The sequence below is a fragment of the Haliotis asinina genome, chromosome 7 (assembly GCF_037392515.1).
Source record: "Haliotis asinina isolate JCU_RB_2024 chromosome 7, JCU_Hal_asi_v2, whole genome shotgun sequence".
Lineage (NCBI taxonomy): Eukaryota > Metazoa > Mollusca > Gastropoda > Lepetellida > Haliotidae > Haliotis > Haliotis asinina.
In genome coordinates this window covers 42,306,592-42,331,772 of record NC_090286.1, presented here as the reverse complement: position 1 = coordinate 42,331,772, position 25,181 = coordinate 42,306,592, and the positions used below count along the sequence as shown (strand labels likewise).

At 39.6% G+C, this 25,181-nt stretch overlaps 3 protein-coding genes and 1 pseudogene across 4 annotated transcripts; all 4 read right to left on the bottom strand.

The window, feature by feature from the left end:
- Positions 1-833: 833 nt before the first annotated feature.
- Positions 834-4,126, bottom strand: LOC137292006 (uncharacterized; annotated as a pseudogene).
- LOC137290796 (BTB/POZ domain-containing protein 6-like) lies at positions 3,551-11,808 on the bottom strand. Its single transcript, XM_067821926.1, has 3 exons — positions 11,743-11,808; positions 8,748-9,043; positions 3,551-5,225 (listed from the first exon to the last, which is right to left on the bottom strand). Exons 2-3 carry the CDS (start codon positions 9,023-9,025, stop codon positions 4,196-4,198), a joined length of 1,308 nt encoding a protein of 435 aa, XP_067678027.1. The 5' UTR covers positions 9,026-9,043; positions 11,743-11,808; the 3' UTR covers positions 3,551-4,195.
- Positions 11,809-12,384: 576 nt separating this feature from the next.
- LOC137290875 (BTB/POZ domain-containing protein 6-like) lies at positions 12,385-19,269 on the bottom strand. The gene is made up of 3 exons (XM_067822041.1): positions 19,228-19,269; positions 15,044-15,339; positions 12,385-13,912 (listed from the first exon to the last, which is right to left on the bottom strand). Exons 2-3 carry the CDS (start codon positions 15,319-15,321, stop codon positions 12,892-12,894), a joined length of 1,299 nt encoding a protein of 432 aa, XP_067678142.1. The 5' UTR covers positions 15,322-15,339; positions 19,228-19,269; the 3' UTR covers positions 12,385-12,891.
- A 1,379-nt stretch (positions 19,270-20,648) lies between these two features.
- Positions 20,649-24,717, bottom strand: LOC137290700 (zinc finger protein 596-like). Of its 2 annotated transcripts, none has more exons than XM_067821782.1 (2): positions 24,551-24,717; positions 20,649-23,889 (listed from the first exon to the last, which is right to left on the bottom strand). In XM_067821782.1, the coding sequence occupies exon 2, from the start codon at positions 23,647-23,649 to the stop codon at positions 22,687-22,689; it is 963 nt and encodes a 320-aa protein (XP_067677883.1). In that variant the 5' UTR covers positions 23,650-23,889; positions 24,551-24,717; the 3' UTR covers positions 20,649-22,686. The 2 variants fall into 2 exon arrangements, with proteins under 2 accessions (XP_067677883.1, XP_067677884.1); XM_067821783.1 differs by lacking the exon at positions 24,551-24,717 and adding an exon at positions 24,492-24,546.
- Positions 24,718-25,181: the final 464 nt, after the last annotated feature.

Genomic DNA, 25,181 nt, shown 5'->3' with positions numbered 1-25,181 from the left:
GCAAGTTGTAGACCTACAATATGCAGTGTATGATACTCTCCAGCGTTTATTCTGATCACGGGGCTGATAACGTAGGACAGATAGGTTGGTCTGATTATTAAAGTGTCTGCTGAAGACCCAGGTTGAAATCCCCACACAGGTTCAATGTATGTAACCCATTGCCAGTGTCCCCTGACGTGATATTGCTGGAATATTGCTAAATGAGGCGTAAAAACAATAATCAATCAATCACTAAAAACCAACCGGACCCGTGAAGATTGTGAAATGCAATTCTATAAAATCATAACAAAGCAGAAATCGTATGCGTTTGACAAGCTTTATTTAAATACACAACTTCTACCAGATGATAACCTTTGACATACTGAGCCTATATCAAGTTCACAACAAAGACCCTCGGCATGCTATCACCTAGGGTAAAGTCTAGAGAGATAATACTATCAACAGTGAATTGACTGTTTGAATGGAATTATCTGGATAACATTTCCATCTTCGAAATATACAAAGTCAACAGACTGTTATAAGCACTGAACTTATGGCAAATCTGATTATTTGATCAACATAAACACAACATAATGTTTTCTAAATATAAAAAATCCACAAATTGTTCAAATTATGGAACACATGATCATATTACTTTTCTCACTTCAAAAATACAAACTCCACAGTATTTGCCACTTCTAGGTATTAACAATATGGAAATAAAAAAAAAACCCTCATAATGAGAGCAGAGCGAAATACTACCATCACCCTTCACTGTTTTACATGATGCAGTGCACAGTACGTACACATGTATTCTGCAGTTACAGGAGCACCATCTGTGTCAGTGGGTTGTCTCACTTCTCCTCCATAATAAGCCTGGAAATAATACCCGGGCCACGTTCTTCTGTAACTGATATCAGACATTTACCAAGTGAAATATTTCTGAATACGGAGGAACCCAATAATCCACTTCTGTTTGACTCTCTAGTCATTTCAATTTTATACCTGTATAACCTTTCTAGAATCAATGGCTCTGTCAGCTTCAGCTGGACTTCGTTGGGAAAGCTTAACAAAACATAATTCTCTTTTGAGCAATTCTTTTCCAGGCACAGTTGGAAAGGGCGACCATAGCAAATATTGTTCATGCTGGGAAATGCTATATTTGCAACTGTCATCACCAAATGCCAAGAGACCAAGCAGACGCATGTTTTTATTGCATTTGATGATTAGTATGTCAGAGTCCTTCTGATTTTGCCCCTTGTTAATTCGATCTGCATACGGAGTGAGCCACGTGTCAAGTTCAGTCTTCACCTTGAAAGGTGCCACATCAGAACCAGGTGAAATCATGTGAAACAACAACTTGGTACATTCGTAACCCGATAGTATTCCTGACGGTACAACTACTTTTGCGAAGGCATTCATTCCCATTGAGGTCAAATCAAGCTCGTACACCGTTTCTCCCAGAACAAGACGTTTGTTTTCCGGTTTTATCTAGTTATCTCCCTTCCTTGACGTTTACACTCTGTTTCAGCCCATAAGAGGGCAGCACGGAAACTTTGGTACTTATTTCCGTTTACTTTGTTCTTGTCGTTCCACTATTCTGTAACCCACATTTCCCCATCTAGTTTCATTTTAAAAAGTCATTTTTAAAATAGTTATTTTCACTGAGTCGTCAGATGTTAAAAATCGAGTCCAACTTCAGATTTCTCCCAAGATGTTGTGCTTCACAAGTTTATTTGGTAATCTGTTGGTAATCTGTTTGGCTGAGATGATATAAAAAACAGGACACTCCAATTCTCTGCTTTGTAAGTGCCCATGAAATAGACTTGATTTTGATTTAGTTTACAACATTTCTTACTCAGAGACCAAATTTCAGCCTCACATTTTTTAAAACTATACAATTTATTCAAACTAAAGACTTAAAAAGTATTCGAGACATTATATACTTAGTCAAACCAGAAACTCATAAATGAAATAATATGTAAAAGGAAGGAATCAAGAATGTGGTATAAAGATTATCATATATTTTTAAGGTCGATAGGATAAACTGAGAATAATCACAATGCCAAAACTCGGTTCCATGTGGTTACGGAATTTATCAATAAAAGGCGTAAAGAAAGTGTAAAGCCACTAGAAACTAAATCTGTTTCTAAAGGTCTGTGGTATTAATGGCCACCCGTACTTTAATTCGCAAATAGGAATTGTGAAGATTTAATTTTGACTCAGTGTATTGATACCTGGCATGTGACCCCTGTTTGTTAACAATACAGTAACAGTGTTGTGTCAGACTGGCTGTTGCCACGAAGTAAAGCCTTGGCCTCATGTATTCAGAATTTAGTCCTCACCTTGCGAAACACATCGGTTTTTAACTATAAGCATATATTAGTTATTACACCTTCACTTCTCATGAAGTTGTATAAGAGATGGTGCTTATTGTTGTAAAAATATACTTGGCACAAACTGTTTCACACTTAATTCATAATTCGATCTTTAAAATCCCCATGGATGATAAGTGAGACCAGGGAAGCTCAGATCTATTGTTTTATATTTGAATGATTGAGAAATGTTGAATCATAATTAAATGACATGTTTCAATCGTAAACTAGCTAGGTTTTTATCTGTGAGAATGATAGTTAATAGTATTTTGCAGCTATGATCAGGTCCAGTGATGTAACTAATAACAAACCGCCACAGATGTATATACCTCAGCATTTCAGAAAATATGTTCTTTTCCACATCTAGGATCTTGATGTCTTTCTCTGCCAGGTGGCCACACAACATGGCGTAGAACACACAACTCCGACTCATCAGAACATATCGGTGAGCGCGGACTAGCGTCCCTTCTTTCCCAACCCGGAAGCTGACGTCACAAGACTCCTCAGAGTTCCACATATGGAGGTTACACTCCACATAAGTCTTCCCACTTTGCTAGTTGTCAACCGCATTTGTCGGTTCAGTGTGCGTTTCATATGTGAAGATTCTCTAGTGGTTAAAAATACCTCATGTTTAAAATAAATGAATGGTTCATGTTCCGAAATTCACGTTGTAAAGGTCTTGGAAATGGGGTGAATAGTTGCACTGTTCGCCAGTCTGGGGCTGTATTGTTGCTGCTTTATACTATTGGGGTTCCTGGATGCGATAGTTGAGAAACTGCATAATTTCAGAAGCGTACCCTATATATAAGTATGATAGAAATAAACAATTCCTTTTCAAACGAAACCCAGGTGTGAGATGGAAAATTCGGAACTTAAAACTCAGAGAAAATCATTTAGGACTTTTAGCATTGCCAAAAAAAGCCAGGCAGAAAGTACAGTGATTTTCAGACAAACTACTTTTGCCTTTACGGGAAATTATACATTTTGGCTTCAACTTTACAGATGGTTCACTACCAGTAATTTGCTTATATCAGTTTCAAAACTACAGAGTTGTCAGGGTTGAATTATCTGAACAGCCGTATATAAAATATCCTGTTACAGGAGTTCGTAGATCTGTGAGGAATGTGTCGACGACACATATTATCATCGAGGTATATGAAGGTTATATACTATGCAAAATCTGACAAAACAAGCAATTCATTCACATCATTTATTGATTGAAGTCAATCGTTTTAATACAAAGCTGTGATATACGAATGGACAGTAGGGTTCACTCTGGAACATGAAAGGCAACAGTACAGTCGATCTGTATACACAGGCTGCTGCTTCAAAGCGTGAGTGTTTAAACAGCAAGTCCATGTTGTGCAACACGTTTCATAGTGTTGAATATTCAGATCACCTTCCCTCTGCTGTCATGAGGTTGAATGGTTATCTATAGTCTATGATTTATCCATTGACTTTAACGATTTCCGTCCAGGGGGTCCGAGTTTCACAACTCATCTGACAGAGAGGGAAATTCGGCGTCTATCATCGTTCAAACGCCTCAATTTAAGAGGTGTTTTCAAAATATGAATCATACTAGACGGTCATCGATGTCTCGGCATTCTCTTCTGACTGTTAGACCGATATACTAATGATCAGTATTTATGTCCTCAAACTTTCTCCCCCATGTCATCCTCTTCACCACCGTCGTTATCCTCTGCGACGTTATCAGATTCATATCTCCTAGGCTGTGCCTCTTTAAAGTACACTGTACTACCATCATCCGTCATGGTTTCACACGAGGAAGTGCACAGTATGTACACATATATATAGGAGCTTATGCATGCTAGTGTGTTGTCTCACTTTTCCTCCATAACAAGCCTGGAAATAATACCCGGGCCACATTCTTCTGTAACTGATATCTGACATTTACCAAGTGAAATATTACTGAATATGGAGGAGCCTGAGAATCCAAATGGAAATCCAAATCTACATTCTTCTCTTGTCATTTCAAGTTTATATCTGCATGACTTTTCTAGAATCAATGGCTCTGTCAGCTTCAGCTGGACTTCGTTGGGGAAGCTTCTGACCAGCACAAATGATACAGTTGCCTTTACCCACGTTTTAACAGTGTTATAATACCCAATATAATGATGTTTCTCCTGTTCTTGATACAGACAAAGACTGTATTTGCAGCTGTCATCACCATATGCCAAGAGACCAAGTAGACGCACGTCTTCACTGCATGTGATGATGATTTGGTTAGAGGCTTTTTTATTTGAACTATGGATTGGATCTTCATACAGAGTGATCCACGAGTCAAGTTCAGACTTCATTTTGAAAGGTGCGACGTCGGAACCAGGTAGAATCATGCGACACAACAACTTGGTACATTCATCGCCTGATAATATTCCTGACGGTACAACTACTTCTGCGAAAACCTTCATTCCCATTGCAGTCAAATCAAGCTCGTACACCGTTTCTCCCAGAACAAGACGTTTGTTTTGCGGAGTTATCTCCCTTCCTTGGCGTTTACACTCTGTCTCAGCCCACAAGAGGGCAGCACGGAAACCTGTTTCATCAATTATTAAAAATGTATCTGAACTTACAACTTTATGAAAACACGATGCACAAAGAGATTTGAAGCCAGGGCTACGAATAACGGTACCACAATGTTTGAGTACAAGCTTCAGAGCCGTGTCAAAGAGCTTCTTTTCATCAAAGATGTGGGCTTGTTCCAGGATGACACATGTGTTCTCTGCCGTCAGGGAGGATTCCAGGTAAGCAACGCACAGACGCTCTAGACCCCCTACGGCGTATTTCTTGGCCAGGTACAACAGACCTGTCACATTCTCAGCAGTCAGCGTTGTCGTGTCTGTGTACAGGTACCTGGAAATGATATGTATTCAGGACAATGAAGGTGAATGGATTAAGACTTTAAGTCACATAGGCAACAGCTCAGCCATATCGTGACTAACATAACTATTACAACTTGTTCATGAGTTTGAATATAAATTGTATCCAGTTCGAATACTTTGATGCTACTTGAGCAAGTTCAACATTTTATCATGCATGAACTGGAATCAAAATGTTCTATATTTATTGGCATTATGTTTGACGTCAGCTAATACATTAGATCTATTCAGTAGTACTTACAGATTATGTAAACGCTTATCCTTTTTGCGTTGTTATTTTAATAAATTTAATAAAACCGTCGTAACTGCCTCAAATTCGTTACTGAATTTAATGATACTGCTCAGGGGTCATTGGGTAATCTAGTGATTAAAGCTCGTAACGCCGAAGGTTCGGGTGCGATTTCCCGTATGGGTACGTGTGAAGCTCATTTCTGGTGTCACCCGCCGTGATATTGCTTGAATATTGCTTAAAGCTGAGTAAAACCAGACTAAGTCACAATCCATTGTACTCTGAGTTTTGGCATTAACAAAGTACATTTGTACAAAGTACACATTTTGTGTGTGTGTGTGTGTGTGTGTGTGTGTGTGTGTGTGTGTGTGTGTGTGTGTGTGTGTGTGTGTGTGTGTGTGTGTGTGTGTGTGTGTGTGTGTGTGTGTGTGTGTGTGTGTGTGTGTGTGTGTGTGTGTGTGTTGGGGATGTCAGAGGAAATATAATATAATTGTATTGGTATACTGATGTATTCCATACCTTCATGACTTTGTAAACTTATAGTCTGCTAACAGGCTGTAGTTCATTGTGTAATACAAACAATAACGGTATTATCCCTTATTTACAATTTCTGAACTGATGATTTCTGCCCTGTGTTGTTTGAGGTACACAAGCCAATCTCATTCAACATTATCTTTTCCAATTTGAATGTTACAGGTCTAGAGCTAAATAAATACTATATTTGTAGTAACACACTGGTATTGTACTCTAAACGAGGTAAATTTGATGAGAGTAAAGCTGATCAATCCAAAGAAAACATTCCAGTTGATCTTGTTAATATTTTGACCCAGAAAGCAAGGTCACTAAGAGAAGGTCAAGGTAACCCTGTCGAAGTAGTGAATGAGCTTACAGACATGACGCACGTGCTTATATAAGTCTAACCCTGCTACATATGCGAAACGTAAAACTAAACCTTCCTGTAATGTATAAAACCTTGGTTTAGATAAGAATGTAAAAAGAAAAGAAAACAGGGTTTTTGCCAGACAAAAACAAGATGGAAGATGAAGAGTAAATAGAATAAATATCTCCTGCATAAAGCAAGTAAGGAGTACAGGAGAGTGAATAAATACATTAAGAAAGATAATGCCTATTTAAGACGGAAAACTGTACAACATCGACGTTGGGAGCTGAATAGTGGATTAAACAATATGGACTATCCTGTGTCACAGGAGGATTTCCATGATTATTTCAAGCATGTAAAAGAATCAATTATTGCTGATGATAGCAATATATTGACTTTCATCACCCTGACTATGATGACAGTATACTTACGGATGAAATATCACTGGTTCAAATTAATGCACTTCTTTAAGAAGGCATTTTAGAAGTTGATATGATGAGGATGAAGACTTTTATAAACAGACAACTTCTTTCTTGCAGTGGATGCGACATTTCGATATAGATTCTAACACCGTTATCATTTTGTGGTTGATAACGGTGCTTGATAACGTTATCTTCTAGTAAATACACCTACAGTGGTGCGTGATAAAATGGAATGTAGAACATACAATCTATCCAAGAAGGTGACAAGGAATATAAGCAATGGTTACTGAAAACTAGAATGAGTGGGTTTAGTTTTACACCGCACACAGCAATATTCCAGCTATATGGCGGCGGTCTGTAAATTTATAATCGCGCCTGGGAATCGATGGCATGTGTAAACCAAATCAACGAGCCTGACCTTCCGATCCCGTTAGTCGCCTCATACGACAAGCATAGTCGCCTTTTAAGGTAAGTATGGGTTGCTGAAGGTCGATTCTTCCCCCGGACCTTAACTGTTCACTGAAAACTAGAACATATACGTTTGATAAATATAGATGTGTGTATGATTGTAGAAGTTTTAGTTCTTGACATGAGTTAATACACACACACACACACACACACACACACACACACACACACACACACACACACTCACATCCGTGTCTGTGTACTACACACACATATATATGCATATATATGTCTGTATATATGTAGTACATACACACATACACACGCACATATATACACACATATATGTGTATGTATACGCACATACATATACATGTGTGTTTGTATTGAACAATAAACACTGAGTATCATTCATATTTCAATGTCCTGCGATGATTTTGTAATCTCATTAGCTAAAGCTTTCTTGCATTATGTTACAGATGGCGTTTATTGTTGTAAAAATACCCTCGTCACAACATTTATTTTTTATTCACATTTAGTAACTATTGTTAATTTTCTAAAATCACTCTGAATGTTAGGTGAGACCAGGAAAGAGCAAGTTTTAATTTTGAATAAAATATTTTCAAAAAGATAGAGAAATGTTGGCTCATAATAAAAAACATTACATTGCATAACTATTATGCAGCGCGTTTATATGTGACTCTGATTGCATATGCCATGCCATAGTTTTCCACAAAAATATGATGAAATCGTATGACGAAAATGGGAAAAGAAATTGGGTGACCGATATTAGAGAGCTGCTGTACAAAACTGGCTATGGTTATGTGTGGTGTAATACACACACACACACACACACACACACACACACACACACACACACACACACACACACACACACACACACACACACACACACACACACACACACACACACACACACACACACACACACACACACACACACACAAAGAATGAAATATGTGTATTTCCCATCTTGGTTACTTCTATCCACAAAATGCTTATACAATAGTCAATGGATATTGGACATACGTTTAGAAGACTATTTAGCAAATATCGACGTAAAAATGTTTCTTATAGCCCTCTTTCGAAACGATGCTCTTCCCATGAACTATTTATTGAAATTGCGGGTATACAGGTATACAAAGGGAAAAGAGAGTATGTCAGTTATGTAATATGAATGCTGTTGATGATGAACTACATTTCCTTCTAATCTGTCCTGCTTATACGACTCTACGAACAAGCTACTTAAACACTACTTTTATAAGCACCGAAGTGTAAGAACATTACTACCACATCACTATTACAGAATCTGGTAATGCACATCTACTTCCCTATGAGACTAAGAAAAAGTATTGTTACAGAGACGAACTTATAAATGACTTCTGTCTACACATGTAAACTCTAAATGTACTACAGGCCTTTTAAGTACGGAAATAAAGATTGATTGATTGAGTGATTCTGATGGTAAACAATCTCCTGCAGATATGGCCACAACCAAAACTGTAACTAATACCTAACTGCCACGGGTATGTATACCTCAACATTTCAGAAAATATTTCCTTCTCCACATCTGGGATTTCGATGTCCTCTTTCTCTGCCAGGGGGCCGCACAACATGGCGTAAAACACACAGCTACGACTCATCAGAACATATCGATGAGCTCGGACTAGCGTCACTTCTTTCCCAACCCGGAAGCTGACGTCACAAGACTCCTCAGAGGTCAACATATGGAGGTTACACTCCGCCAAGGTCTTCCCATTTTGCCAGTTGTTAACAAACCCAGAGTTGTCTCCACTTACTTCCACAGCGGCCATAGTGCTCCTGAATGATGTCTGTTGGAACGATATGAGTTTTACCACAGTCAAAACATTTCGTCCTTCTCGAAAATAATCTGTGAATTGTTCCACAGAATTTATGCCCTAAAAGCCGCACTTGCTTGTCGAGTGCGTGTGTCACATTGCTATTAGGATATAAACAGGCTTTATGTCCAAGGTAAATTCGACTTTTCGTTCTTTTCGACTAAAAACTGAGAATTGTTCCACAAAATTTATGCCCTACAGACCGCATTTGCCGGTTGTGTGTGCGTTTCATATGTGACAGTGAATTTAGTGTCACACTGCACTCAGCAATATTCCAGGTCCCTCGCCGTAAAGACTGGCAGAGGTCACGATAATGGTAATGACGTAATCAGTCACTGTATGGGAAAAGAAAGTAGACTAGTCTAAATTCCATATCCGAAATCGAATTCAGCTGGAAGACGTTCAGGTGTCATCATGGCCGGATCAAGCATGACATTTAATCAGGCGATTTAAACACGTGTACCCGGTTGACTACCCGAGAATAGTATCTACTTTCTGCTCTGGGCAGTCTAAGTAAACTTCGTCTCAGTGTATTTCTGTACACTCCACCACTAAGTCTAAGAAAACCTAGTAGAAGATCGCGCCAGGTAACGAGCAGCCAATGACAATCCAGTCAAATGCGAGACGGTTAAATAGATTTAATCAATCAGACAACGGCTACCATTTAGCCAATTTTAGGGATCGGAGGGACTTTCAAAATATTCAGGTAACTGACACAGATCTCTCCACAAACAAAATTCAGCATATAACACAGTCATTTGACCTGCCGTATATACGCTTTGGGGTTCTGATGACATGGTTACCATTAGCTAATATTTCCGCAAGATAACATCCTTTGAATATTGTCAAAAACACCATTTTCAGAGACTGTTTACTCACCGTTGTCATGGCTGTACCACTGGCAAACTGTAGCGCAAGTGGGTTGCGCAGCGTAGAGAATATGACCAGTCTTCATATATGCGAGCGAAGCGAGCAAAGTTGGCAACACACTTCCCTCGCTTCGGTTCAAAAAGTATTAATTCGTGTCAAAATCCACCATCAAAGGTACACTCCAAATTCCTGACTAGGTTGTGATCTCAGATTTTCATATTGTTTCATATTTAACAGTTACTCACGTGAAATATGTTTTATTCAACATTTTAAGCGCACCTCGGGATACATCAAACCGTTCTTCGCCTCCATTACCCCTGCCAGCTTCCGGTTCAAAGCAGTGAAGGAACAAGTTATTATTCCGTATGGAATACATAAAGAGTTACCTCCCATGCTTCATACGCCTACTACGCCAGAAGTGTGTTTATTGTAGAATAAATGTTACAAAAGATCTAACAACAACACCGACACTCAAGACAAATACATTCCAACAGAATCGTGATAGAATTAGACAATATGGTAATCTATAATTTCTGCTTATTCTTGTTCCTTTACTCCGTTGTGCCGGAAGCTGGCAGGGGTAATGGAGGCGAGGAACGAACTGAATACCACGAGTGGCGCTTAAAATGTTGAATAAAACATATGTCACGTGAGTAATTATTAAATATGGGGTTGGAATAGGAGAGCACAACCTATAGTGAGGAAATGGGAGTGTACCTCTGATGGTGGCGATATTTTATTTTGACACGAAAAATACTTTTTGAACCGAAGCGAGGGAAGTGTGTTGCCAACCATTGCTCGCTTCGCTGGCACATATGAAGACTGGTCATTTTCTGCGCAACCCCATTTGCGCCTGTGGCTGTACGTACGCCGTGTGCATCACCCGGAAGCGATCGTACGCTAAATAGCATTCGGAATCGTTCGGGTACGAACCTTTTCGAGATGAAAAGTTCATAACGGATGTGTGAATGTGCACTTTCGCGATTTGGTAAGCTGTGTTCTGATTGGTCAATCTCAAAGGTTACCTGACGCGACCTTCTACTAGGTTTTGTTTGACTCAGTGGTGGAGTGTAACGAAAAGTACTGAGGATAAGATTACTTAGACTGTACTCTGGGATGTATCGTATATGTCATACGGCGATCAAATGTTACATATTCGTTCACCTATTGAAACCATCTCATAATCTTAGCTGTAATTTATAAACCAAAACAAAACTGAGGTTTTCGAGTAGGAAGTGATCTCGATGCAGAAAATAAAGAAATAGACATTTCAAGTACATATATCAACATCAGATACAATATAAAAAGATAACATATTGCATTTAGTGAAAATTCAGATCTAAATATAGCACACATATTCAGAAAACGGTATTTATTTAAGTTTTAATGTGGACAATATCCTCATATTTGTCACAAAGTGTACCAATTATCTCCCTTGAATACAATATACGTCCTAGTCTCGCATAAGAAGGGAGGATAAAATAACTGACGTGTACATTTAGACTTTCATAGGTCGAGATAATCGAAATGACGAAACAGTCTCTGCCATTTTCCTTTATTAGAAATGAAAGCAATTTTCTTTGGAATCGTCTTGCCTATATCGAAACCGAAAGTGCGGTATTTCAAGTGTGTCCCAAAGATATGATTTAACTTCAGAATCAAACAAGTAATCGTGACATTCGCATATGTTCCACAACCCTGACATGGAATCTAGCTGCTGTCATGTTTCCACCAATGTATGATACATAGTTATGGTTTCATGACAAAGAAAACATCTGTCGAAGTCGATCCTCACTACTCACCTTCCTCGGCTACTTGGATGTCTCACTACCGAAATATGAACGAGTCACGTGACATCACAGCGGGGTGTAACAAACTGTGGTTTTCCTACGAAACTGCGGGTGCTTAAAGATATGACGCTTTTTCCAACTTTTGTTTAATATTTTTTTTAAATTAAGGAGCCCATGCATAGCATAACGTAACAACTTTTTGTGAGCTTAACAGACACTTTAACGAGACATAGAACATGCAGCGAGGTAACTGATTCAGTATTCGTTCCGTTTGATTGAAATGAAAGAATTTTAAAACCAGCGACAAACAACCCACAAGTGCGGAATCGCACCAGCACCATGTTTGATTTAATCGCCCAAACACAGGCGGTCTGTGCAGTCTATGAAATTCACCAAATGTTAGTTTCTGACCACGGGACTGATAACGTGGGGCAGGTAGGGTAATCTGATTATTAAAGTGTCTGCTCATGACCCAAGTTTGAATTCCCCACACAGATGCAATGTGTGAAAGTCATTGCCAATGTGCCCCGCCATGATATTGCTGGAATATTGCTAAAAGAGGCATAAAAACAGTAATCACTCACTCACTGAAAACCAACCTGATCTGTTAACATTGTGTAATGCAATTCTATAAAATTATAACAAAAGGCACAATGGGTATGTTTGTAAGTTTTATTTAACTACACAACTTCTACCAGCTGATAACCCTTGACATACTGAGCCCATATCAAGTTCCCAACAAAGACCCTAAGCATACTATCACTAAGGGTAAGTACTAGAGATATATTACTATCAACAGTGAATTAACAGTTTGAATGGAATTATTTAGATAACATTTCCATCTTCGAAATATACAAAGTTAACAAACTGCGATGAGTACTGAACTTATTGAACATCTGATTATTTGACCAACATAAACACAACATAATGTTTTCTAAATATACAAAATCCACATATTGTTCAAATTTTACTTTTCCTAACTTCAAAAATACAAAATCCACAGTATTTGCCACTTCCGGGTATTAAGAACATAGAAATAATACATAATGAACGTAGAGCGAAATACTACCATCACCCTTCACTGTTTTACACGAAGGAGTGCACAGTATGTACACATGAATTCTACAGTTACAGGAGCACTTTGTATGTCAGTGTGTTGTCTCACTTCTCCTCCATAATAAGCCTGGAAATAATACCCGGGCCACGTTCTTCTGTAACTGATATCTGACATTTACCAAGTGAAATATTACTGAATACGGAGAAACCTAAAATTGCACTTCTATTTGACTCCCTTGTCATTTCAAATTTATATCTGTATAACCTTTCTAGAATCAATGGCTCTGTCAGCTTCAGCTGGACTTCGTTGGGGAAGCTTCTGACCAGCACAAATGATAAAGTTGCCTTTGTTTTAACCCATGTTTTAACAGTATTATAATACCCATGCTGTTTCTCCTGTTCTTGATACAGACTAAGACTGTATTGGCAGCTGTCATCACCATATGCCAAGAGACCAAGTAGACGCACGTCTTCACTGCATGCGATGATGATTTGGTTAGAGTCTTTCATACTTAGATACCTACGAATTCGGTCTGCATACAGAGTGATCCACGAGTCAAGTTCAGACTTCATCTTGAAAGGTGCCACGTCGGAACCAGGTAAAATCATGTGACACAACAACTTGGTACATTCGTCGCCCGATAATATTCCTGACGGTACAACGACTTTTGCGAAAACCATCATTCCCATTGCGGTCAAATCAAGCTCATACACCGTTTCTCCCAGAACAAGACGTTTGTTTTGCGGAGTTATCTCCCTTCCTTGGCGTTTACACTCTGTCTCAGCCCATAAGAGGGCAGCACGGAAACTTGTTTCATCAATTGTTAAAAAATTATCTGAACTTACAACTTTATGAAAACACAATGCACAAAGAGATTTGAAGCCAGGGCTACGAACAACGGTACCACAATGTTTGACAACAACCTTCAAAGCCCTGTCAAATAGCTTCTCTTCATCAAAGATGTGGGCTTGTTCCAGGATAACACAGGCGTTCTCTGGCGTCAGGGAGGACTCCAAATAAGTCAGACACAGACGCTCTAGACCCCCCACGGCGTATTTCTTGGCCAGGTAGAACAGACCCGTCACATTCTCAGCAGTCAGCGTTGTCGTGTCTGTATAGAGGTACCTGGAAATGATAATTATGTATTCATGACAAATTTTACCTTGTTAATGGTTGATGAAAGTTGTATTTGAGTAGATACTGCATCCAGTCTGAATACTTTGATGTTACAGTGAACAAAGTGATCAGCATTTAAAATGTGTCCCGGAAGGAATCTAAATGTAACGTACTATTAGCATTAGAATATTTGAACAATTGTCGTCGGGTGATACAGTCAGCCCATTTACAGGTTAAGTCAACGTCTATCTTTCCTTTCCGCACTTCTAGGGGCGTAGCGTGGTTATGAAAGAAGACCGGACTTACTCATGATTTTTTATTAGTTGAGCAAGCCCATAATATATTATGTAAGTACAAAGCCTTGCAGCCTATCGGGCTTACACGAAACGAATGGCTCACTAGGCGTCTGCCTTCATAAATCTAAAAATGTCTTCATAAGTGCCTCAAATTAGTTACAGAACTTCATGGCATTGCTCAGGTGTTTTATCGATAGCACAGGGACGGTGGGGTACGCTTGTGGTTAAAGCGTTCGCTCGTCATGCCCACGACCCGGGTTCGATTCCGGGTTCGACATAAAGGTAAAACTGACGTATGACAAGTTTTTGTTCACATTTTTTTCACATGAACTTGAACTCATCTTGGTTTAATACACAATATTCTTTACTGAGAACTAAAAGTCTCATCCTTTTAAAAACAATCATTATTTTATTGAAAGGATGTTGTGAAACTTGGGTGGGTTTTAGAAACATGAAATCAATGTATTGTTGTGTTTATGTTCTTCATGGAACGTTTCGGTCCCAGGTACTAATACGAGACAATATATGCAACTATGAAGCGCATACGGTAGTAACATAACAGGCCCTTATGTCGGACCTGCGGTTGCCTTGAAGAAAAAAGAAGCTTGGCCTCGCGTATTCAAAATTCAGTCCTCCTTTTGTGAGCCAAGCTTCAATTTTCACACATTAGCTTATTGTTATATGTACAGTAATGTCCTGTGATAAATTGACAGTGCCATGAGTTAAAGTTATGGTGACCTTGTGTTATATTAGAGACGGTTCTTACAATTTTAAAAATACGCTTTTCACAGACTTTAACCAGCTAGGCCATTTTATATGACGATGACAGTTAAAAGATATTTACCTTAACATTTCGGAAAATATCTCCACCTCCATGTCTGTGATCTTGATGTCATCTTTCTCCGCCAGGGGGCCACACAACATGGCGTAGAACACACAGCTCCGACTCATCAGAACATATCGGTGAGCTCGGACTAGCGTCTCTTCTTTTCCAACCCGGAAGCTGACGTCACAAGACTCCTCAGAGGTCAACATGTGGAGGTTACACTCCGACAAAGTCTTCCCACTTTGCCAGTCGTCAACAAATCCGGAGTTGTCTCCACTTACTTCCACAGCTGCCATAGTGTTCAGGATTGTTTTCTGTTGGAACGACATTAAGAGGCAGGAATAAAAAAATGCGTCCTTCTTGTATTCACAATTCAAACAAAGAACTCTTTTGTCATTCGTAACAACTCGTCTCTTTCCGTGATATACAAGAAGGTCGGCTTGCCGGAATGCGCAGGCAAATTGTAGCGCAAATGGGGTTGCGCAGCGTAGAGAAAATGACCAGTTTTCATAAATGCGAGCGAAGCGAGCAAAGGTTGGCAACGTACTTCCCTCGCTCCGGTTTAAAGAGTGTTTTTCATGTCAAAATACAATCTCGCCACAATCAAACGTACACTCCCATTTCCAAACCCCTATTTAATAATTACACACGTGAAATATGTTTTATTCAACATTTTAAGCACCACTCGTGGTATTCAGTTCGTTCTTCGCCTCCATTACCCCTGTCAGCTTCCGGCTCAACGGAGAGAAAGAACAAGAATAAGCAGAAATTATAAAGAAATATCATATTGCCTAATTTTATCATGAACCTATTGGGTTGTATTTGTCTTGAGTGTCGGCGTCATTGTCAGATCTTTTGTAACATTTATTCTACAATAAACAAACTTCTGACGTAGTATGGGTATGAAGCATGGGAGGTAACTCTTTATGTATTCCACACGGAATAATAACCTGTTCCTTCACTGCTTTGAACCGGAAGCTGGCAGGGGTAGTAGAGGCGAAGAACGGTTTGATGTACCAAGAGTTGCGCATAAAATGTTGAGTAAAACATGTTTCACGTGAGTAACTATTAAATACGGCGTTGGAAATCTGAGAGCACAACCTATTGAGGAAATGGGAGCGTGCCTTTGATGGTGGCGAGATTTTATTTTGACATGAAAATATTTTTTGAACCGAAACGAGGGAAGTGCGTTGCCAACCTTTGCTCGCTTCGCTCGCATATATGAATACTGATCATATTCTCTACGCTGCGCAACCCCACTTGCGCTACAGTTTGCCTGTGCGGAATGACACGAGTAGTTACGAATGCTCTTTTGAGTGTCTGTTTCACCTAGCCAACACAGTACGTTCAAGGCAAATGTGTTGGTCATGTTCACAAATTCATGTTGTACAATTCTTAGATATGAGGTGAATATCTGCATGATCGGAAGGGTCATAAGCATATCCATCCATTCACAGGCAAACTGCAGCGCAAATGGGGTTGTGCAGCAGAATGAAACTGACCAGTCTCCATGAACGTAGCGAAGCGAGGAAGGGTTGGCAACTTACTTCCCTCGCGTCGGTTCAAAAAATATTTTTCACGTGAAGTAAAAATATCGCGACCATCAAAGGTTCGCCGCCATTCCCCAGCCACCTTCCGGTTCAACGGAATGAAGGAACAGGAGGGTATTGTAATTGTTGAATTACGTGTCCGCCTTATGGAATATTTCTGGAGTTACCTTACCCGCTGTATTCGCCATTTTTTGTTTTTGTATGTTGAATAAATGTTACGAAAACCCTAACAAAAACGACGACAGATAAGAAAAAATACACTCCAACAGGTTCATGGTAAAATTAGGCAATATGGTATTTCTTTTCAATTTCTGCTTATTCTTGCTCCTTCACTCCGTTGAGCCGGAAGCTGGCGGGGGTAATGGAGGCGAAGAAAGATCTGAAAACCACGAGTGGCACTTAAAATGTTGAATATAATATATTTCACGTGAAACATCATTTAATATGGGGTTGGAAATATGAGAGTACACCCAGGTGATGAAATGGGAGTGTACCTTTGACTGTGGCGACATTTTAATTTGACATGAAAAATATTTTTCGAACCGAAGCGAGGGAAGTGCGTTGCCAACCTTTGCACGCTCCGCTCGCACATAAGAAGAATGGTCATATTTTCTACGCTGCGCAGTTCTTTTTGCGCTACAATTTGCCTGTGATCCATGGTACAGAACGGAAGTGTGGACCTATATCGGAGTGAACGCCAAAATGCCAAGATTTACTAGTCCAAATTCTTGGGAGTCTTATGCCCCAAAAACCATGAAATGAAAAGCACCTACGGGTCGAAGTATAATCTAAGATGACCGGACTCACCGTTGATCGGGAGTTTGAACCCCCGATTCTGATGTTTTCTTAATTAAGAAGTCGGATAAATCAGTGAAGCTATGAGCAGCGCAGTCAAGCACAACCATTCGATAACTACATAATCAACCAGGGCCTAGATATAAGATAGTCGTAAGTTAACGTCAATGTATGGCACTTACGACCATCTTAGCGCAAATGAGCTTCGAAACTCTATGCCCTCATCCCTAGCTGGCTAGCTCGCCAATACCTTACGAAAACAAGAAAAATCCACGATCCTCAATATCACCCGCTACAGTGGTATGTTCCTACTTGGTTCCTGTATTTTGACTTCATCGCGATGTGTATGTCTTGACAACACATCACATTCGGTTTCCCGGCCAAAATCTGTCCCCACTGGGGATACCGTGCACTAAGTCAAGAAATACATTACAAGGGCCATAACTATATAAAGAATCGTAACGCGTTTTCCGTTTTCGAAATCTATCAAGGCATTTGTGTCGTGATAATATATATACCACAACTGGCTTCCCTATCGATAACTGATTTTGGGGAACTCTTCCCCGTTATGCACACCGAGAATACACAAGGGCCATAACTTGTTACAAATTAAGCGTGACCAGCAAACGCTTGTGCAATGTGAATGTACCCCACCCCCTTAAACTTATTGTAAAAATAAGAGACAGCCCACCCCCGCATGTCATGTACAACATCAGGGGCATCCCCTAGTACATGTATATAGAATTGATGACATTCCCTATGGCACAAGGACAAAAGGGTTACCCCATCCCCACCTCCATAGACACCGTACCAAGATGGCATATTTCTTTTCTTATGACAATTAAGATCGGATTATCATACATGAAGTTTCAATGTGAATAAAATCCTCATAGTTATTTCAAGGTTTGCTATAGACTGACGGTTAGACCCTGAACATACATAATTTTGGCAGCAACAAATAAACCCATCAAAATTGAAAATGATCCCCAGGGACACCAGAGATTCAGAAACTTGAACGTGGGGAAATTCTAGACGTGCTTCGTTTAGAGCTTTAATTTGCGTTGCAGAGAGGCAAGGCACGAGGGGAAACAATGTGGTTCAGTGACGGAGACAGACTAGTTTGACGGTTGTCTCCCTTTGCATACGCTGGCTACTTCCGCGGTTCGAGGGGGACACGATACGTGTGTATGTGTCATCTCAACTGCACACACAGGTCAAGATGGTACAAATTACATTGGTCAAGATTCCCCAAATTACAGAATCACATATTCGCTATCCTTTACCAGAAATGAATATAGCCTTGTTGGTGTCCACGTGTTATCCAATAATGGAAAGTAAGATGTTGACACAGAAAAAGTTATAGATATATCTCAACGGTTTCACAAAAAATAACTTCAATCAACTAATGTGAGTCCCAGCTGTTTTGCATGTATGACACTGTGATTTAACACCGAAAATTGTCAATGTCAGTGGCGGATACGGATTTTTCAGAAAGGGAGGTGCACACCATTGAGAGAAAGATGGGTGGGCGGGGAGCGGTGCAAACTTTATTTTCGCCCGAGTTTCACTGGTCAGTTAACAACATTCCAGGACAGACACGTCACCACCACCACCACCACCACCACACCAACTTCTGGATCCGCCTATGATTTAGAAGCTTCACTCTGTTCTTCCTTGACGAACAACTATCAGTATGTGGCCCATGTTTCAGAGATGCCGTCACATACGCATATGTTACACAAACATGGACATAGAATCCAACAGCTGTCATATTTGCTGCAACAGTGCAATCTGTGACATATAGTTATGGTTTTATGACAAAATAATCATCTATGCAAGACGATCCGTCCGACTCACCTCACTCTGATGGTTGGATGTCTCGCCACTGAAATGTTCACGTCACGTGACAAAAGCGCGGGGCAGATGGTTGTCGTGCAAAACTGCGAGCGCCTACAGGCATAACCCCATTTCTGTTTGATTGCTGGTGTTTCGCTTGTTGTTCTTTCGTTGTTGGTGGTCGGTTTTTGTTTTGTTTTTGTTTGTTTGTTTGAATTTAGTTTGTTTTTGTTTGTTTATGGCTTTTTCTATCTTAAATAAATGGCCATTAAAGAATTATACAAAACATCTGTTCTTAAGGGCATGGCTTTAGCTGTGATATGTCACTGTCTTGCCACGATCTGACAGAAAGATGTTTCTAGTATGGATAACGGAAACCATCTTTCAAACATCTAGTGGTCATTGTTGCTCTTACCGAGATAAAACAAGATAAAATTGCCGTATCTTTTCTGGATGTTTCGCGTATAATACTCGAAAAAGCAGAAAATGTAAAGCCATCTAGAACCACATAGTCCGAAGTCTTGCACACTTGTGTCACACTACATATACGTGGTTCTGCTGTCCTTTAACGTAACATTACATGCCTGCGGTCTCTTCACAATCGGACCCTTGAAGATCCCGGTTAGAACTGATCTTCTGTAACCCATGCCTGTCTTAAGAGGCGACTAACCGCATCGGATGGTCAGACTCACTGACTTGGCTGACACATTGGCTCCCACTTGGGCACATCGATACTCATGCCTTTGATCCCTGGATTGTTTTGTCCAGACTGGATTTACAGACCGCCGCCATATAGCTGGTCTATTGTTGAGTGCAGCATTAAACTAAACTCACTCACGTTCCATGTTTCATAACAATATCAGTCGACCGTGCACGTGTTTGTATACTACTCAAAGTATCTTAAAGACATACGTAGCATATTCGTCCCCGATGTCCTACTCAAGTATACCCACCACAAAAAGCAACTGTACATACTTGACATATATGCAACTACATGTACACTTTCCCTGATTAAAACAAATACACAATGAATTACAGACCTGAGTCAATCTAGTCTGTATCACAAGGGCTTGTTACCCACAAAACTGGTATCGTGGTATCCTTTTATATAGTGTTAAATGAGTTGGGTTTGGACTATGCTCTGAGCAGTGTTCCAGCTAAGTCATAGCAAGGGACACCTGAAATGGGCTTCACACACACATGTGGGAAATCGAACCCATGTTTTCCACATCAGGAGCAAATGCTGTTGACCACTGGGCTACCCACCGCCCCTTTAGTGTTAAGGCCTGGTCAGTGACAATATATGCCTTGATGCTGTTTTTCTAGCTTGTAATTTTTGTTGTTGTCTTTTGTTTGGTATTTTTGCATTACAAGGCTTGTCTGTATTCAAACAACATCTGAATTAAATGAAATTAAAGAGCCTTACAACAACAAAAAAAAACTTTAAAAAGTATTTGAATATCTTTATTATCACTATTTATAATGTTCATCATGGGTAATAATACACAAAATCAATCTTCATGAACACATGAGACATGTTCCATATGTTTCAGCAGGAATGGTCTACAACCTGTTAGAGTCTCCCTGGTTTCAGTTACCTGGGGCTACTGGGTGTCCAGTTCCCCGAAACTGCATTCACAACATTTGATAGACTGAAACACATGAACCTGAAAATCTGTAAACGTTTATCCCCACTGTAAAATACAGTCATCAACAATTTTGTGTATAACACTGTGATATATCTCTGGAATGCCTAACAGAGACAGTGGATGATGTCATTATACAATGAATGATGTCATTATTCACTGGGTGGAGTCATGTGTCTGTGAGAACTCAACCATATGGTTGGCAGAAAGTAGAAGTAATGAAAAGTTTGTGCATTTGAATATTATTCATAATGATCAAATTTTATATTTCATTCACCCTGATTTCATTCTGTGTTGTTTTTCACATCTTTGATTGTGATAAAAGGACAACCATAAGGCCTATAAAAACATATTTCATATTTAAAAAATATTTTGAAATCCAATCAGGTTCCATCTGTCAGTCAATGTCATTTGCAGTATCTTATGAATATAGAGTAAGATGATGACAATTTAAGACAGATTCCCCAGATATACGATACAGCACAATTCAGTCAATGTGTTAGTCACACTGTCCCTGCTATTGCTGCAATACATATTAATGCAACAGAAACCTCACTTACTCTATGAATGTCAACCACACCCATCCATATCTGTGCCAAACAGCTGACTTTCTTGACAAATGTCTCCAGACATATTCAGTTTTATTCACCATTAATATAAGACTTGCATGAACATGATTTGTGACAATGCACACCTATATTATGGGGTAAAAGAGTTTGGTTTTATGCCACTTTTAGCAACAGTCCAGCAATGTCACGGCAGGGACACCAGAAATGGCTTCATACATGGTACTGATGTTGGAAATCAAACCAAGCTCTTCATTAAGAGAAGCGAATGCTTTAACCACTAGACCACCCCACCATCCCTCTAACCTAAACTAAAAAGATGTGAACAGACTCAGACTTTGGAAATGGTGTCTAAGTCCTGGAGTCCCCCCACCCACCTTGGACCTGTCCTTCAGCCTAGTTGTATCAAGGCATGTTACAGAATAACTGGCCTGCCAGCAAAACATTTTTATCAGTTCAAACCAAAGTTTGTCCTGCAAGTCTCTGGCACTTTTCTGTTAGCAAGGAGAATTTGATGCAATGATCATGCTTATCTCAATGCTCTCAGCCAGAATGGAAGTCATCTTAATCTAAATAAAGACTAAGCTCGAGTAAATTAGCAGGCCAGCAAATTTTCACTCAAGCCATTACAACACTGCCTCATCTATTTGTTTAAAATGTTTAAAGTATTTCAAGATTATATTTACCCAATTTCACTGAAACACAGTCTCTGTGTTCACTTAAGACACTAATCATACTAATATTTGATACTGGCTAACCTTGGAACAAGACCGTGCAGCATGTCTATCCTTAAAATCATTGCAACTAGGTCACATTACCCAGGGAAGTGTTGCATGAAATGATTCGATTTCCTGAGTTAATACATTCATTGGTCTGGTGTAGTATCTAAAAAGAAGACATTCAAATGTCATTTCACCATGGTTCATGGATTTAGTCAGGGATCAAAAGAGAAAGCCATTTGAAGACAAACACAGAAGAAAAGTTCTTTTGTACAAAATTGGCAGGAAAATTAGATTAGCTTGTTATTATTCAGCATCATTTTTATTGACTGTCACTATTATCCAATGAAACATTGATAAACTAAGCATGAGACGTTTTCGTCTGTATTAAGATATTGTTCTGGTGGTGAAAAATACACTTCAACAAAGCCATAACACTAGATATATATAGACCAGTGTACATTAATTTTGTTAAGAGACATCTATGGCAGCGTTGAAAACAATTCTCTAGGCAGGTTACAATAAATTGCAGTCATTGTTACCAACAACTTACTCTGCTTCTGGTTTATGGGAAAACATGTGAACCTCAAGTTCCCCTGCCTTGAGGAAATCAGCTTGACATATCCCACATTTGAACGGTTTCTCCTTCAGATGAGTTCGTATGTGTTTCTTCAGGTTACAATTGAGGGCAAAGGTCTTCTCACACATCTCACACTGATAAGGTCTTTCCCCAGAGTGCACCCTGACATGTTTATGAAGCGAACTGCTAACAGAGAAGCTCTTGCCACAGGTGTTACACTTGAAGGGACGTTCACCAGTATGTACTCGCATATGTTTTTTCACATCACCCATTCGAGCAAAAGACTTCTCACAAAGGCTGCATTTGTGAGGCTTGGTGCCAGTGTGGGTGCTCATATGCTGCTTAAGATTGTCGAACTGGGCAAAGGTCCTATCACAGATGTCACACTGGAATGGCTTATACCCTGTATGTGTGACCATATGTCGCTGTACATGACAAGACTCAGAAAAACTCTTCTCACAGATTACACACTTGTAAGGGCGTTCTTTTGTGTGAGTCCTTACATGGCGCCTCAGTTCCACGGCATAAGGAAATGCTTTGTCACACAACTCACACTTAAATGGCTTCTCCCCTGAATGGATTTTCTCATGACGTTTCAGATTACCAACCTTGGCAAAAGAGCTCCCACAGAGCTGACAGACATGTGGTCTCTGTCCCGTATGACTGTGCATGTGGTCTTGGAGTGGACTAGCAGCACAAAACTCCATTTCACAGATTCCACATGTCCATGGCGTTTTTGCAGGCATTTTGGGGCGTTTTTTAAAGTTTTTGTCTTTGGGGACACCATTCCCATGAGGGAAACATTCAAGGATGTCTTTAGATGTTGAATTTTCTTCTGCAGACTCTACAGTCATTCCTATGGTGACAAGTTCATTGACTTGTTCAGAGGTTGTTGTCAGGTATGTCATTTGGATTTCAAGTGGTATCAGCATACACTGAAGTTGTACACAGAAACTATTTAGGTATCAAAGAATAATTACACTCCACAGGGCCAGGACCAATGTCAATATCTTCTTGAATATATGTTATTCTAGAACTTCCCACTGTTCTTGAGTGCGGACAACTGGAATCCTTCAGGACTTGTCACTGGGCGACGTTTAGAAAACATGGTAGGTCACACTTTCATCCAAAATCACTTCTTCTCTTGAATTCACATCTTCCTTAGACTGTAACTTAAGAGGTATTTCAAATAATTACTATTTTAACCCACGTTGTCAAGTTGATACAGTTGTCAGTACAGAACAGTTCCCACACTTATTCTGGAAGTGAAATAATACACATGGAATGTTTAACACTGAACCCAGGAAAACCCTGAATGTTGTGTAGTCATTCTAACTTGCAGGTGCAAAATAATGTGACAATTCTTGGCAGATTTCCTTGATGTGATTTAAATTCCAACTTGCATGTAATAATATGGTGCATAAACTGTATGATTATGGTTATCATAAAGTATATAATTCATCGAAAAAAGACTCAACATCATTTATAAATAACATAACTAAGACTGTAGGTCAGTAAGGCCCTGCTAACTGGCCGAGATGAAACAATCCTTTACACGAGGATGTGCGGCAGTGTAAACAGAAATTGCCTTATTATCTCCCTTGAAAGTTGACTACGATTCATCTAGTGATCTAGCATTGTATGTTAATCCGTGCACTCTCAAAACAGTTCAGAGTTTACTATCAGTTTCTCATGATTTCTTTAGCAGTAAAGGCATTGTGTGAAAATCTAGAAGAGTTGTGTGAAGGCATACAATGAAATGACAGAAACTGACTATCAAAGCCAGACTCTTGAGTCTTGTTGCGGCTCGAGCGACCTACCGCCAAATCGTACCTTACGTTCCACACCAAAGAATCGCCCAATACATTCCAATGAGGAGTCGAAGATCTATCTTTCCAGTTAATTTCCCTATTTCCAAACACCGTGGATCAATATATTGCCGGAGTATATCAACATGAGAAAATATTCAGCTTGTTTTGTTCTCGCTACTTGGCTCAATTGAAAATAGGGATTTGCAAACGAAATACAATTTATCACTTACAAACAGATGCAAGAATACGCACACATCCACATCACAAAACAAAACTGTCGTCGAATTTCTCATAAACACGAATTTTGGTATATTTACTGTGTGTGAGCTCAAGGTACGTATATGCAATAACGGACACGTTATCAAACGGATTAAAACGTCACCAAAATGATGACTTGAGATAAAAGGGATAAATGGCTCTTCTTTGCCCCGTTTGGGCTTTTGTCAATTTTGACCCCCTTGTCCTTTGGTACTTTTGGCGACAACCCAAACTGATACTTTTCGATATCGTTTCACAGTGTCATTTCTGAAATTTCATCATCACACCCATCGTTTCCATCTTCATTGTAGCACATGATCGAGTTCTCTCGGGAACAGATCAAGATGACCACACTCAAAAAAAGGCCACAACACCTAATCAAAATGGCCATACCA

Bases quoted from the DNA above. Each gene is read 5' to 3' on its own strand.
- LOC137290796 (XM_067821926.1), bottom strand. From the start codon at position 9,025: ATGGCCGCTGTGGAAGTAAGTGGAGACAACTCTGGGTTTGTTAACAAC. The intron at 5,226-8,747 runs GTATACATACCC...TATCATTTCCAG, and splicing joins ATATTTTCTGAAATGTTGAG to GTACCTGTACACAGACACGA.
- LOC137290875 (XM_067822041.1), bottom strand. From the start codon at position 15,321: ATGGCAGCTGTGGAAGTAAGTGGAGACAACTCCGGATTTGTTGACGAC. The intron at 13,913-15,043 runs GTAAATATCTTT...TATCATTTCCAG, and splicing joins ATATTTTCCGAAATGTTAAG to GTACCTCTATACAGACACGA.
- LOC137290700 (XM_067821782.1), bottom strand. From the start codon at position 23,649: ATGCTGATACCACTTGAAATCCAAATGACATACCTGACAACAACCTCT.